Raw genomic sequence first — 16595 nt, forward strand, 5'->3', positions numbered from 1 at the left:
CAGTTGCTATTCACAAAAACTAAAATTCCATTAATACACATTTGGCCCCCTTCTAAGAGATGAACAACTTGCAAAGAGAGCCAGTGTGGTGTAGTGGCTAAAGTGCCGGACTGGGAGTTGGGCGATCCGGGTTCTAGTCCTCACCCAGCCATGGAAACTCACTGGGTGACTTTGGGCCAGTCACAGACTCTCAGCCCAACCCACCTCACAGGATTGTTGTTGTGAGGATAACATGGAGAGGAGGAGGATTATGTACACCACCTTGGGTTCCTTGGAGGGAAAAAGGTGGGATATAAATGCAATCATACATACATACAAGTGCTTGAGTAGATTTTTTTTATCCTTGCAAATTCAGCATTGGTATCTTGTGGGACAGCAGTCATAAACTGGAGCTGGTGGTGCCAGGTGTCCTACTTTACAAAGGACAGTCCTCCATTTGAAAGTACCCTTATTTAAAGAGTTGTCCAGTCCAAGTCAGGTTTAAAGAAAAAAGATCCATAAGAAACTGTAAGAAGGGAGAGCAGCAGGGGCCTTGAAGTTGCCTATCAACAGTTAGCACCTGGACAACAGCTGACTGAGCAAGCACACAGAGGCCACCTGGTCACTATGGTGATATATAGGCCACAGGTAGACCTAAGGTTTATCCTGGGATCATCCAGGGTTCGCCCCTGCCTGAGCACTGGATCCCCTGTGTGTCACCTAGATGAACAGGTTTGACCCCTGGACGATCCAGGGATAAACCTTAGGTCTAGCTATGGCCATATATTTATTTCCATTTAAATTATTGCTATTATTTCTAAATTTGCATGTATATATATGAATTACATGTGCAATTTTTGTGCAATGCTTTTTCCTCTTTCTTGGCAATGTGTACCCTCTCTTTCACAATGTGTAACTGGTCAACCCAAATCCACTGACTTGTGTTTTAAAATGTTGGGCTGAGAACGTTCTCCTCATTCTCCTATCCAATTTGACTGGAAAGTAGATAGCAAAGCTAAATACTGCAGCCACTCAAAAATGAATGACAAAAAGTCAATGTGGGGGTCTACTTCGGTTTTTACTAGAAATACATTGACCAGAATCTGGTGCAAAAAACATACACACTTAGAATGAGAATTTGTTTTGGATACCAGGACTAAGCTGAGCTCACAGTCCTTCCACACAAAAGCCACTCCTGGTTACCCCAAACTTTCTTCATTGCCTTTCATCAATATTATTTAGGGATGGAGAGAAGTCATTTTGTTGCTGATGCTGCTAAACAAATGGGAGTCAGAAATCCTTGCCAATCTACTCCAAATCCAGAGGTTTACCAGTAGATTGGGACCTACCTTGCGTCCACTTCTGCAGTAGATAATGTTAAACCTAGCCTTAAAGGGAAAGGAAAGGAACCTCTTGTGCAAGCACTGAGTCATTACTGACTCTTGGAGGAATGCCAGCTTTCGCTGACGTTTTCTTGGCAGGCCTTATAGCGGGGTGGTTTGCCGTTGCCTTCCCCGTCCATTATTACCTTTCCCCCAGCTAACTGGGTACTCATTTTACCGACCTCAGGAGGATGGAAGGCTGAGTTGACCCGAGCCGGCTGCCTGAAACCAGCTTCCGCTGGGATCAAACTCAGGCTGTGGGGAGAGTTTCAGCTGCAGAAACTGCTGCTTTACCGCTCTGCGCCACACGAGGCTTAAAAGGACTGGTAATTAAAGTAGTCAGCAATCTCAACAGAGTTGGGAACTCAACACTGTTTGTTTTTGTTGTTGATGATCTGACCATATTTAAAAAGATTAGCTTGAATAATCAAGAGTAGACTTTCTGTCTGTTTCCCAGCAGTAATCAGCCAACATTCCCAACAAGGTTTCTTTAGGGAATTACCTGTTTTAGGGTGAGGGTAGATCTGGTTGTACTGGTAAATCTCTGGATGATTTGAAGTAGATCTGTAAGGGTTTCTCACACCAAATTGTTTATCAACAGTAGCAACAAAAAGACCCAGCCCCCGCCACACACACTAAATTAGGTTGCTAAAATGTAGTAGTTGATGGAGCTTGGGGTTCTAGTAAAAAAACAAAAGTAGACCACAAGCTTGAAGGCTGCCAACCCTGTCTTTCTACTCCTAGAAATGTGGGAACTCAGGGAGGCCTCATCTAAGGAGGGAAGAAGCATTTCCCGACCCTGGTTTTTATATTTGTGTGTATGCCTTGGACCAGAAGCTGCATAATCTTGGGTTTCCCTTGACTTAGGGTGACCATATGGAAAGGAGGACAGGGCTCCTGTATCTTTAACAGTGGTATTGAAAAGGGAATTTCAGACGGTGTCATTTGTATGCATGCAGCACTTGGTAAAAATCCCTCTTCATCACAACAGTTAAAGCTACAGGAGCTATACTAGAGTGGCCAGATACAAAAGAGGGCAGGGCTCCTGCAGCTTCAACTGTTGTGATGAAGAGGGGATTTCATCAGGTGCTGCATGCATGCAAATGACATCTGCTGAAATTCCCTTTTCTACACAACTGTTAAAGATACAGGAGCCCTGTCCTTTCCATATGGTCACCCTACCTTGACTTGCCATGGAAAAAAGACAGATGGACATTTTAAACTGGCTTGAGCACCATTCACTTTATTCAAAACCATTTGTTTTCAGGGCAACAAATGTATGTTCAGACGTTACCGCCACACTTCAGAATACGATGTCTTTTTTTTTACCCTTTGAATGTTACATCAGTCTTCACTTTTAGGTCATGCCCAGCTTCTTCTTTTGTGAGGAAAAGTTCTGTAGAACTTGAAAGCCTGTTTGCTATTTTGTGACATTTTAGTTGGTCCTCCGAAAGAAGTTACACTACTTTGGATTTTTTTTTAACGGACCAACATGATGGGAGTGAGTAGGACACCCTTTCTGTTTTTCTTGGTGTTCATGCTTCTGTGTGTGCCTCCTCCAAAGAACTTGAAGCACGCTATGGCCCCATTTTTAACATAGCTGTAGCATCTGCAAATGTTAAAATAGCTCAGTAACAAGGATGGATTAAATTTCTCATAGTGAATGAAGATGTAGATGCTGGCAGTATTACGTGTAACTGATCTTAAGCTTTATTTGGACGAAGTAGTCTTCAAAACATTTACTGTTCAGATTGGAAACAAAATAGCTTAATAGGGCTGTAGATATTTTCACAGCAAGGCATTTCTTACTTTGTGGTTCAATTAAATAAGTCATATTAAACATCAAAACATAATAATCTTGCAGAGGGAGCTTTGTTTTGCTGTGGGTAGATTTATGAAAACATCTCTTTTGAGGAATCCTGCTATAAACATTACCATTTCACTGCATTTCTAGCATTTGAGCAATCAACTTCTTAAAAATTCAAAATATCAAATGTGGAAGTACACTGCCTAGCTAAAATATAATTCTATTAGGCTGAGATCCTATACCTATTTACTTGGGAATAAGCTCCGCTGAACTCATTGGGATTTACTTCTGAGTAGACCGAGCTGTTAGTTAAATAATGATATATCACCCGAAGGCTTTGAACTATGGCTAGAATGTACAAAGCAGTTTAAGAACTGGTAACCACAGTGATATTTTTTATAAGGAATGTTCACCTCATGGGGATTCTTTAAAGGTGCTTGTTTTTTTTTGTGAAAAGTTATAGCTCTGCTTTATTGTACACTATGTCCTATAAAGAAGATCTATGTCTGTGATACCTCTTTGAAAGAGGACCACGATGCTATCCGTTTAAAGAGAATGCAGTCAAGCAGTAAATTTAGGGGGCCATCTCTTTTCATATTGACTATATCTGAACCAGCAGTTGGTCTTTGATGTTGTAACAATAGAGCATAGGCCGAGAGGAGTATTAGGGCTTGAACAATGTCGAAATGAGGCTGCATTCATTAGTTTTAAAGAGAGGAGCTTATAATGTGTAGCAGAACTTTATTTCTGTATGGCTTTCTTGCTTGCAGAAAGGGACTGTGTAGTGTCTGTATTACAGTTCTTGTAGACTTTCAGCCTGGAGCCCTGTGAGTAAACATTTTTAATTATAAACCAGGTGTGCTGGAAACCTGGATTGTACACTTGGTGCTTTATTAGCTTCATAAAGGCTTCAAGGCTTTCTCTTTTCTTTTTTTCCCCTCTTTATGGTGGGCCTCTACAAGCCCACTAGCCCTGGACTACATGGTGTAGAAGAAATGCTATGTAGTCCAGGCAATTTTGTGCCGGCACTTGAGAAATAGACACATTCATTTCACAGGCTAGCTAGTTTTACGTCTTAAATATTCTGATAATTCTTAATGAAAATGCAGATTCATTCTCAGAAATTATTCTGCTTAGCCGTTCGCATTCCTGATGGTTCCCAGACTTTTCATATTCTAGTTTTTATGGACTGTATTGTTCAAAGCTTAATCTAAACACTTGATTCGCATTCTACATAACAAGGGTTCTTGAAAGTATATAACAAGGGTTGCGTGGGTATTTGGAGCAGCATACACTGTAGAGTGAAATGGAAATATGAATCTGTAAATAACTTTGACATTCAATGGAGATGCACCAGGGAGGCCCAATTAACTGAAGTCCCTTGGTGCCGGTCCATCTCATGCCTACAAGCAGACATTTCCACTTCACCATGTTTCCCATTCCAAGTACTATATACTTGCAACACTCTTGCTACTTAGAGTGGCCACTTACATGTCCCTTAAGAGGAAATATATCGACAAAAAGTAGAACAAAAGAAGATATAGAAGAATTTGCCTATTCTAATAGATATGTGTAGAGGCAAATTTAGAAATAATTACTACAATTGAACTAGAAATACAGTACATCTTACCGTAGTGGGGAAGACCATGACCAAGTGATCTCCTGTGTGCCTGCCGAGTCTGGTGTCCATGTGCAATCTGTTGACAGGCAACTTCAAGGTGCCCTACTTGCTCTCCCTTCTTAAGGATCTTTGTCTTAAAAAGCAGACTTGGACTGGGCAGCCCTTCAAATAGAGAACACCTTCAAACACAGGACTGTCCTCTGTAAAACAGGACACATGGCTACTCTATAAATGGCAGATAAAGTGAATGTTGGCTGGCAGTTAACATGCACTGCTCTAAATTCCAAAGTTTTGTCCCCTAGCTGTACTATTTTGTCAGTCTTTGGACGTGAGCAACTTGCAGTGGATAATATAAGGCTGTCTCTCCGGCCTGGGAGCAACAGAAAATGGTGGTTCTTGTCCACCCAAGGCATTTCATTTTAATCTGCTTGCAGCAATTGATGCCACAGTTCTTGGGAAAGTTTAAAGAAGTAACTTCTCAAAATGAATAAGTATCAAGGTATTTCAAGGCGGTCATCTATACGACGCCGGATTTGCACCTCATCATTTTTTAAATCGATTTTTCGATGATTTGAATGAGAAAAAGAGCGTCACAGAGCAGCAGCAGCAGCTGCAGCGCTTTATCCCCCGGCTGCTTGGGTTAGGGTCTTGCTTGCCGCCTCCCGGGATAGAGAAGGAAGAAGTAGTTCCTGCTTCCACACTACCCCCAAATTGCCAGAGCCCCGCAAATCTCCCCTGGACTCGGAAATGAGGTCATTCATGAAGCTCCATGGCTGCAGGGGGCGGGGGGGAGATACCTTTCTGCACTCCTTACCCAGTGGTGGGGTTGGGGTGCCACTGCTGCAGCCACGCGAGTTAGTTCATCTTCGTTACCCTGAGAGATAGGAAGCGGCGACACACACACACACTCCTCACTCTTTTTCTCCCTCCCTCCCTCCCTCCCATGGACTTAAAGCAATCCCTCTCCATGAGAGGTTGCAAGCCCTATATGTAAACATGACCACCTCTCAGCAGCAGCAATGGCAACTTAACTCCCCCAAGAACACATAAGCATAATGCGACGCAAAGTTGAACCCTAACCTAAAAGCCGCAGTAAAACGCGAAGGCTAATATGCGCATTATTGCGGGGAAAAGCGGTAGCGGCGGATGGATGGCTGCGTCGTGTAACCGCTTGCAGAAATGTGCGCAGTTACACCGCCGTAAAGCGACCGTATAGATGTGCCCAAGGTAGTGTGTGACTTTGCAATGAGAAGCGTGAACTCTGGTTTAGAGTTTGATGTAGGAACTAGATCTCAGTGATAGAGCGCATGCTTTGCACGCGGAAGGCCACAGGTTAAAGAAACTTGGGTAGAAGGGCGAAGTGAGATCTCTCTCTGGGCCTGTAACCATCCCAAGCTTAATGGGTTGCTATGGATCCCAGCAACAGTTCAAGATATTTTTAAAGCTTTTTTAAAGCAAATCTAAGCCACATCATACTCCATACTCCATACTCAACAATTATGGGATCAGTCATCCTGCAGTATTTATCTCTTTTCTTCCGTTTCATTTTGTTTAAAAATGTACATTTTACTTATTCAGTTATCAGGAGTTCAATTTACACCAATGGAAATGAATTTGAAAAAGAAAGTACCCAGCATTTAAGCTAATTTGTGTGGGTGGGGGCAGAATTTGAGACATTCAGTCCCAGCAACTTCTCAAGATAGGGCAAAGAAAGTAATTTAGCATTTTGATTCTGTCATTTGTAAAAGAGGACACATGGTCACCCTAGTCCAGTCATTGAGTAGAAAGCACCTTCGTGTAAACATACGTATGATGCAGTCTGATGGACTGGATTCAGACCTAGGAGATCCTAGTTCTGCTTCAGGTTTGACTAACCATGGGCCAATCTAAATGAAAATACTAATGACCTAGTGAGGTATGTGCTGTGATACTGAAAGCCCTGGTTCAAACCTCATCTTAGTCATGAATCCCCCATGTGGTGGGGTGCTTGCAAAAGTGCACCCCCCTGATTGAATGCTTGTGAGCAGCATTTAGGCAAGCAGAAACACACACACCCAACATACATACACACCTGTAATCTGAAGTAGTAGAACCAGTTCTACCGTCTCAGGACCACCTGCTTTCCACCTTGTTCTGCTAGAGGCGTAGATCCAGCTGTGCTGTCCTAATATCCAAGGGAGGGGAGTTTTCTCAGAGGTAAACTAGTGTTTCGCAGTATTACTGTTGCAAGCAAAGTGTGTACACCAGAGCTCACAGGCCTATTCAGTGAGTGTCACCTAATGAGGCCTCTGATCTGCTACTTTTCTAATTTTGTGGATCCCCACCCTAAAAGTTTATGGGCTTCAGTCATGCACGTCAGCTCATTCGCTTTAGCCCCATAGCAAAATGGGGCTAAATGTTAGCATGTTGCATAATTTTGCACAAATTTGTTTTCTAAAATGATGAATTTGTTTAATTTTAAGCATTTTAAAATGGTATTTAGAACATTTGAGGAAGGTGCCTTGAGTCGCCCTCAGGCTGAAGAGCAGAATATAATTTAAAAAAAAAAAAAAAGCCCAGACATGCATTTTGTAGATGCCATTCTATTATTATTATTTTTATTATTATTATTATTAACCATATATTTCTATGGTGGTAGCGCTGCTGTTTTGATCCACCATAGATCAAGCTGCGACCTAGAGGCTCAATCAAATCAAATTTATTATTACAGTCATAGATCAGCAGATTAAAAATAGCTAGAAATACAGTCATTATAAAAGCAAGATACAGTAATTATAAAAGCAAGCCAAATTAAGAACAGGGAGACAAGAGTCACTAACTGACAGGTTAAAATAACTACAATTAAAACTATTATGAAAGCAATCCAGTTAAAGACAGGGGAACAAGAGTCATGCATCTGAAACACAAGATATCATAAACGTAATAGTAATAGTTTATTGTGAGCCTTGTGGACCTTCAAGAGACCAAGGAAAACACTACTTGGCAGGTGGTAGATTCAGAAAGAAATTTAGCAAAAGGGTGGTGAATGGTTTCAGAGGATGGGCAGGAGGAGAGACTAAGAGCAGAGAGCAGCTGTCTACTGTAAACCATAAACAGCTGTGAGAATTTATTTATTACATTTATATCCCACCTTTTTTCGTCCATGGAATCCAAGGCAGCGTACGTAATCCTCATCCTATCCTCACAACAACAACCACAACCCTGTGAGGTAGGTTGGGCTGATTGCCTATGACTGGCCCAAAGTCACCCAGTGAGTTTCCATGGCTGAGTGGGGACTAGAACCCAGATCTCCCAACTCCAAACACTCTAGCCACTACACCACGCTGACTCTTTGAAAAAACACACACATGGTTTTACAGCAAGGTGTTTTTTGCCTTTTGTGTGGCAAGACATGGAAACCCAGTCAGAAGGGATCTGATCAGCCTTCCCTAATGGCCATGTAAGCTGGGAACAATGGACAACAACTGCAGGGCACCAAGTTGACGAAGGCTGATCTGGATAAAATAGTAAGACTTTGTAGGACCTTAGTGTGGTGTAGTGGTTAGGGTGTTGTACTAGGACCTGAGAGACCCAGGTTCAAATCCTTAACCATGAAGATGACTTGGTGACCTGTAATGGGACGGGCCATAGCTCAGCGGTGGGGCACCTGCTTTGCATGCAGAAAATCTAGGTTCAATCCCGAGCGCCTCCAGATAGGGTTAGGAAAGAACTCTGTCTGAAACCCTGAGAGCCTCTACCCGTCAATGTTGACAATGACTGGGCTTAGAAGGACCAATGTTCTGACTCCGTATAAGGCAGCTTCCGATGTTCTGCTTCTGAGGCCCTCCTCCTCCTGGAGAACAGTGCAACTCCTAAGCTCATTCTCCGCCCGCTTTCCAGCGTTAGCAGAAAAGAGAGGTAAACCAATAAAAACAGGAGGCATTAGTGATGCTGACAACTCTATGAGAATTTAGTACTGTTTTATTACATCTGGAAATAAGACATGTTGTTTTGAAGCTGCTGACATCATCAAATAACTCAGATATTACAATAGACATAGGATGAACTTATATTGCTTTCAAATGAGCTAAACAATTGCCATTCCCTTCATTTCAATTAGATTTTTTAATCTGTTGTTATAAATGTAAGAGGCAGTATCCAAGTTGACATTAACACTAATGTAAATTAAGTTGCACTAACTTGTATGACCTCTAGCACAACAACAATAGCGTTAACTGGCACAACAGCTTTTCCAGGTAAACCTAGTGTACCAACTAACACTTTCGGCATTACTCTAACACAGCTTATTTTATGTTGACTTGGATACTGCCCAATGAACTGGATTGTTGTTGAAAGAATTGAAATATTTATTTATTTTTAGAGATACGGTGTTTGGGCCTAATGGTTAACCTTCAGCCCCCTATGTGCAAGAACTAAGACTTTCAAAACTGCCTAATAAAGGCTGGTGCTCCACTTCCATTTGAATGTCAGTGTCAATTTAACCTTGCAGTTTTCAAAAAAATAGCTCTTCCATTAGATGGCAACTGAAAACATCTGGAACCTTTAAGCTATTAGAAACTTAAAGTGAACCACCCAGAGAGCTCCAGCTATTGGGCGGTATAGAAATGTAATAAATAAATAAAATAAATAAATAAATAAACTCCGAACTTACAAATTTCTTACCTACCAAGAAGCAAACAGTAGATTACTGTGAAGAACATATTTGACCCATTTTCCATTAGATCCTTGCACTCTCGGTGAAACAATCATACATGACTATGCTGCCATGTGATGTATGTCATATGATGGGGCAGGATTGTGGTGCGCTGCTAGCACAAGGTGTCCCATAAGGTCTTGCACAGTGTCACACAATGTTCTACTTGCTCTTGCACAGCAGTTCATGGGGAATTCACTACAAGAATTTCTTCTGCTAGCACATCTCTGGATCTTTAATTATTACCTTTAATTTGCTGTCTATAATTTCGTGTTTATTTCCTTTCACCTTTTCCCCCTCAGGACATCCTCCACACAGATAGCCTTTCATCTCCTGAAACCAGCTTCACATTAAACCCAGAGGACAGACAGGACTATCCTGACCCCCAAGCAGTACACAGGCCATTTTCCAAACAGCGATTCAGGCAGGAGACTGGGCATACATCTTTGCAAAGAGATGGACCAAGATCTTTCCTTCTGGATCTCCCAAACTTTCCTGACCTTTCAAAAGCAGACATCAATGGGCAAAATCCTAATATCCAGGTAACGCTCTTCTGTTATGTTCAAAATCCCTGCCTTTTTCAGAGTTCCCGATAGTGCAGAGGGTTTACTCACATTCAAACAAGCACAAGCAGTACATACCGTATTTTCCGGCGTATAAGACGACTTTTTAACCCAGGAAAATCTTCTCAAAAGTCGGGAGTCGTCTTATATGCTGGGTGTCGTCTTATAGGGCGGGTGCTGACCATGCATCGCCACACTGAAGCGGGGTAGAAGATCGACAACCAGCACACCCTCTCCCCGCGAAGATTTGACACTCGCCCTCCCTTTCCCCCGTTCTCCCGGTGTTTAAATGGCTACCCCACGTACACATAGCAACAGAAATCTTTGTCCGGGGCAGCGCAGGCGGTTTTAAGAGTCACTTCGCCTTTCCAAACACAGACGGGCCGGGCGGCGGCAGCAGTACGTTCTTAGGAAATGGCGCCGAGCGGCATGCGCGTACACAAGCTCCCTCATCGCGCATGCGCCGTGAAGACTGCCGATTCCCCTCCCCCCCCCGCCCCCGCCGCCTTTAAGTGCCACCTATGCACACCCTCTAGCAGCAGCAGCCTCCCCACCACTAGGCTGTAAATCTTACGCCCTCTTACTTAGGAATAAGTCCCCAATGAACCGAATGGTATTTACTTGGGAGTAAAATTGCACAGAATCGAGCTACAATCCTACCCTACCCCGCAACACACACGTTCTACCACAACCAACGTAGCCCCCAGAACGCACATCCGCTCAATGGGAGGCTCCGAGTTGTGCGCATGCGCCAAAGAACAAATCCCTCACCACCAGTCCGTGCTTTCAATTTGCAGTTAAATGAAAAAATAACTAATCAGCGGAGTCTTCCATGCTGTACAAGCTAGTCAGAATATCATGGAAATTCCCGGTAGGAATAAGGCAATGCAATATCGCTCCTTAACTACTTCAACACAAATGGTGCATCATTATAATTTAAGGCTGTAATTTACCTATACATTTACCTAAAAATAAGCCCAATTTAACTCAATAGGTCTCACTTCTGAGGATTGCACTGTAAAAGTGCCTTATGCAGGAGACCACAAGTCAGCTCTTCCTGCCATCAGGGATGCGAGCCTAAGTATTCTTGCTATGGACAAATGAAAAAAACCCATCGATTTAAATTGTGCTTAAATTTTCCCCAAACAAAATGCACGAAGAGATAGTCTACAGCCATAGCACCGTAGGATAAAAGGTTTTACAAATACTTCATTCCCAACGATATTTACGAGAAGTCGTGCCTGATTGCCTGGTTCTGAGAGCGGCGTGCTTACAGAGTCTGCCTCCACCCGCTATTGAAGGGTGGGTTAGAGTTGCTGAAAAGCGGGAACTAGGGGACAGGCCGACTTTTGCAATGGAGACAAAAGGGGAGGGGCAAGGACAGAGGCTGGCCGCGGCTGTGGGGTAGTCTTATATGGCGAATATATCCCAAACCCTATATTTTAACTGGAAAAGTTGGGGGTCATCTTATACGCCCAGTCGTCTTATACGCCGGAAAATATGGTACTTTTGCCAATTCAGCATGGCAAGCTCTGAACTGGCTCATAGAGTTGCAGAGGGTGGGTTTTGAGCCCTCACACAAAGTTGAAGCAAGCACTGGATCTTGAGCAAGTTCACTCAGAATTTTTGCAATATTTAAAGTAGAATCACTTGTCTTAAATTTTCATTTTGTTTATATAAGTTGCTGATTTAATGTCTTACATTTTATAAGACAGAATCTACTATATTTTTTAAGTTTAGTCCATTATATATATTCAGATAGAGTTGTTCACCTTCACACACACACACATACACACACAGCAATCTTTGGATCAGTACAGGTAAGTCATTGTTTAAATGTTCACAATACAAGACAGCAGTCACTGACATCCTTCTTACACAGAATTTCTAGAATTGTACTAACCTACTGCCAACAGAAATGAATACAGTGCCTTTCTGTTTACTGATTATTTGGCTGGATCTGTTTCAATAATGAAATACTTTTATTCAACCCCTGTGCCATTCGTGCAATTGTTTCAGTGTTAGCAAGACATGAAAACATTTGGAAGGGTAACCCGAGCAGCTGTTACTTTTGTACTATGGCTGCTTTTTTAACTTTGTTGCCAAACCAGCGGCCAAATGCACCACTGCACTCAAGTAAACGAATTCACAGGAAGTCCTTGAAAACGAGGTGCTTTTTAAAGCCAGCAACATATTTCCTTTGGGAGCAGAGATTTCTTCGTTCTTGGTGAAAAGCTCCTTTGTTGATCACCATTGATTTGACACATGCCAGCTCATGCAGTCATGCCAGCAGAGCAGGGCTATTCAGTGTGCAACAGGTTCACTTTCTTCCCCTCCGAAACCGTGAAGTCATGTGTCAAGCAAGTGGGCTTGGCTGCCAAACCATTTTCTGTGTGATGTTCTTTTGGCTTTTCCAGCCTGTTTAAATGCGGCCCAGCTCTGAGGAGGTCCTGGACTTGGATTCTGATACCTCACTTCTTGATTTGAACTCTCCTTTTCCTCCAGTTTTCAGCCATTTTTCCCCACACTTCCAGTGTGGTAGCCATGTTACTACATTGCAGCACAAACACGAGTGCTGTGGCACCTGGAAAAGTAACGGGTTTATTGTGGGATGAGATTTTGTGCATTAGTCATGCATGGAATGTTTTCCTCAGTTGGCGGGTACATACCATGGGTATAAGAGTTGTATCGAGATGGGGCCAAATGGCCGGGAAATTCAAGAAGTACAGTATGGGACATTTCTGCATAAAGCTTAAGTAAATGCAGTGGGTTTAATCCAGATCTGCCTTCTGCAAGAGGAAGAGAACTTCTGTGAAAAGGATCTGCTCTTTGAAGGTGTGTGGATTTGGGGGGATCCCCACACCCCACAGTTCACCCCATTCAGCACTCATCAGGGTATCCTGACTCTGTGCAGCTTTTTTGGGGGACTGGAGGGGCTGCCATGGGAAGGAGGAGCTGGGGAAGTCCACATCTGTCACCACATTTCATTCAGTGTAAATCTGGATCCAACCCAAGATATGAACAGTGGCCATTCACAGTAGTAATGAGGAATCACAAAGCCATCTTAGCTTTGTTGTGTTAAGTATCACCTGTGGTGGGAGTGGAATCAGTTGCTTCAAATAATCTACTACAGGGCAGAACCAGAAAAGAAGTTGAGAGAACACCACTTGTCAACTACAGTTGTGACATAAAGCCACTAATCTGTAGTCCTCCTGGAGAATAATATCAGATTGTAGGCCTGTCCTTGCTACCCACCAGGAATAACAGGATACATAACAGAGGGACCAGATCCTGCAACAAATCCAGATGCTAATTCTGACCCCATATCCACTCAGCCAACACTGTGACCTAATATTATTAGGAGTTCATTCACTTGTTCATCCCCTAACATGATATATACTACCACCTGGCAGCAGTGCCCTCCTGCTTGTCTCTAAAGGATAAATGGGGAAAACAGCTAACATTAAAAACTGCTACATTTCACTCTACAAGGACGTCCTACAGCTGACCTGAATGTCGCCATTCCTCCAACGAGCTTCAAAGGGAGACTCTAGCATGTAATTGTTGAATGAGAACTTATTGGGACAATGGTTTCCTCTCCTACTATAGCAAAACTTGGGCAGTTGGTGATAACTTTTAAATTTTATAAATTTTATAAATTTATAAAATTTATAAATTTTAAATAACATGGTTTTAAATTTGTAATTTTGCATTGCTGCTGTTTTTATCTGGTTGAGCTTTTACATTGTATTTTATATTATGGTTTTATACTGTTGTTTTATATTTTGAATGGTTTTAATTTTTGTGAACCGCCCAGAGAGCTCCGGCTATTGGGCGGTATAGAAATGTAATAAATAAATAAATAAATAAATAAATAATAACTCAATAGCTGCTGTTGTGAACTATCACTGTGCTTAAGTTGTATACATACTTGTCAACTGAAATGAAAACTTCATGTATCTGACAATGAGGACTCTAGTTCAGGATGGCATATTTATTGATTATTTATTTATTTAGAATATTTATATACCGCTCCCCATTGAAAAATTTCGGAGCGGTGTACAAGGTAAAATGAAAATAAAAACAGAATAAAACAGTTAAAACAAAATTTAAAAAGAAGCAAAAACAGAAATCCAAGGCTGCATGTTAAAGAAAGGCTTCTTGGATTAAAGATGTTTTCAGGAGGCGCCGAAAGGAGTACAAGGTTGGCGCCTGCCTGACCTCCAGAGGCAGGGAATTCCACAGGAGGGGCGCCACCACGCTGAAGGCTCTTCCCTTGGTGGATTCCAAACAGAGGATGGATCTATGTGGAACCACCAGGAGCAGGCCCTCGGATGACCTCAGTGACCGGGCAGGTTGGTAAGGGAGAAGGCGCTCTCTCAGATATCCTGGTCCCAAGTTGTTTAGGGCTTTGTACACAAGTACAAGAACCTTAAACCTGGCCCGGTAGCGAATAGGCAGCCAGTGCAGTTCCCTCAACAGAGGAGTTACATGCTGGAAAGGGGCAGCTCCAGACAACAGCCGAGCTGCAGCGTTCTGCACTAGCTCCGGCTTCCGGAGCAGCTTCAAGGGCAGCCCCACATAGAGCGCATTGCAGTAATCCAATCTTGAGGTTACCAATGCCTGTACCACCGTGGTCAAGCTATCCCTGTCCAGGAGAGGCCGTAGTTGGCGAACCAACCGAAGATGGTAAAAGGCACTCCGAGCTGTGGCGGCTACTTGAGCCTCCAACGACAGAAATGGGTCTAAGAATACCCCCAAACTACGAACCTGTTCTTTCAGAGGCAGAGCAACCCCATCCAGAACAGGCAATGAGCCTGTCTCCCGGACTTGGGAACCACTCACCCACAGGGCTTCCGTCTTGCCAGGATTCAGTCTCAGTTTATTGGCCCTCATCCAGCCCATTACTGAGTCTAGGCACTGGTCCAGGACCTGCACAGCCTCACCTGCAATATGCAATAATAGATTTGTTAGTTTTTATGTGCCACAAGAGTGCTCGTTATATTCTGCGCATGTGTACAGAATATAACATGCCACACTCTCCCCACTATGTCCTCCATTGCTGCTTCTCTAAAGACACTGCCAATCATGTGCAACACAAATGAACAAACCAGCAAGAGACTCTGTGTGTGTGTGTGTGTGTGTGTGTGTGTGTGTGTGTGTGTGTATATATATACTTCTTCTGTTCTTATATTTATTTTCCTTTTTTCCTCTTTTCAAAACACATGAACACACACAATTCTGATCATATTGCAGAATTAAAATTAAAATAAGCCAGGATTCATTAGTAAATGCGAAACAACCCAGGATTAATTAACCAGAACAAACCTGGTTTGTGATTCTGGCTTTTAAAAGAAGTAACTTTATTTTTAACTTTACATACTACCTAGGGTATTTGGGATATAGGTGGGATATAAATTGACTAAATAATAGTAATTGCACACCAGGATCCCTAGTTTGGACAAGTGGGCTGTGTGCACCTGCCCATTCTCGAGAATCCTGGCTGCTTGTTCTGTGCCAAAGTGGCCATTAAGCATCTCTGTCCAGTTTCCTTTGAATTTTCCCTGGTGTTCACATGACCTTCCACTGGGCATAATCGTCTTGTCAGTACCCTTCTCTTCTGTCCCCATGTTCAGGGTCCTCCTGCTTCCTTAACCAGCTTTCTTAACCTTCCCTTCCAGATGCTCTGTGACAATCTCTATAAATACACCTGTCATGGCCACAATAAAGCTAACCTAACTTCAAAAAATGACAAATTGCAGAAGGATGTTTTTGGAAAATGTAAAACAGTATCATATAATTTGGTCAGTGAACTTTCTATGTCTGTCAGAAAAGGGTTTCCTTACCTGTAATAAATAGAAATATAAAATGTGTGCTAGGAGGTGTTATGGCGTTTCTGAATTATCTTTTTAATATCTCCACAAATCTGGACAGGATAACCTGGCTTCAGTTGTCTATGCTCTGGTAACCTCCAAGTTAGATTACTGCAATGTGCTCTACGCGGGGCTGCCTTTGAAGATGTTTCAGAAGCTGCAGCTTGTGCGAAATGCAGTGGCCAGATTGATAACAGGAACCAGAAGGTTCGAACATATAAGACCAATTCTGGCCCGCTTACATTGGCTGCCTGTATGTTTCTGAGCCCGATTCAGGGTGCTGGTTTTAACTTATAAAGCCTTACACGACTTGGGACCACAATACCTGATGGAACGCCTCTCCCGACATGAACCTACCTGTACACTATGTTCAACATCTTAGGCCCTCCTCCGGGTGCCTACTCGGATGTAGGCACCCCCCCAATTATGGAACGATCTCCCTGACGAGGCTCGCCTGGCGCAAACATTGTTATCTTTTCGGCGCCAGGTCAAGATTTTTCTCCCAGGCATTTAACAGTGTATGTTGAGCTTTCTAACTAACTCCAGATCAATATCTGTTTAAACAGGTATTGTCTTTGTATATTATGCATTTTATGTTTTTATAGTTTTTAAACTTTGTATATTATCTGTTTTATGCTTTTACGGGTTTTAAATTTTTTATATCTGTTTTTCTTAAA

General features: G+C 42.6%; 1 protein-coding gene across 2 annotated transcripts in view; it reads left to right on the forward strand.

Moving 5' to 3' along the window:
* Positions 1-16595, forward strand: part of ISM1 (isthmin 1) — a 325195-nt gene that overhangs the window by 24022 nt on the left and 284578 nt on the right. For both annotated transcript variants that reach the window (XM_063125344.1, XM_063125345.1), the window contains exon 2: positions 9785-10024. In XM_063125344.1, the coding sequence (XP_062981414.1) occupies positions 9785-10024 (240 nt within the window). The remainder of the gene's footprint in view (positions 1-9784; positions 10025-16595) is intronic.

Source organism: Elgaria multicarinata, chromosome 4 (assembly GCF_023053635.1).
Source record: "Elgaria multicarinata webbii isolate HBS135686 ecotype San Diego chromosome 4, rElgMul1.1.pri, whole genome shotgun sequence".
NCBI lineage: Eukaryota > Metazoa > Chordata > Lepidosauria > Squamata > Anguidae > Elgaria > Elgaria multicarinata.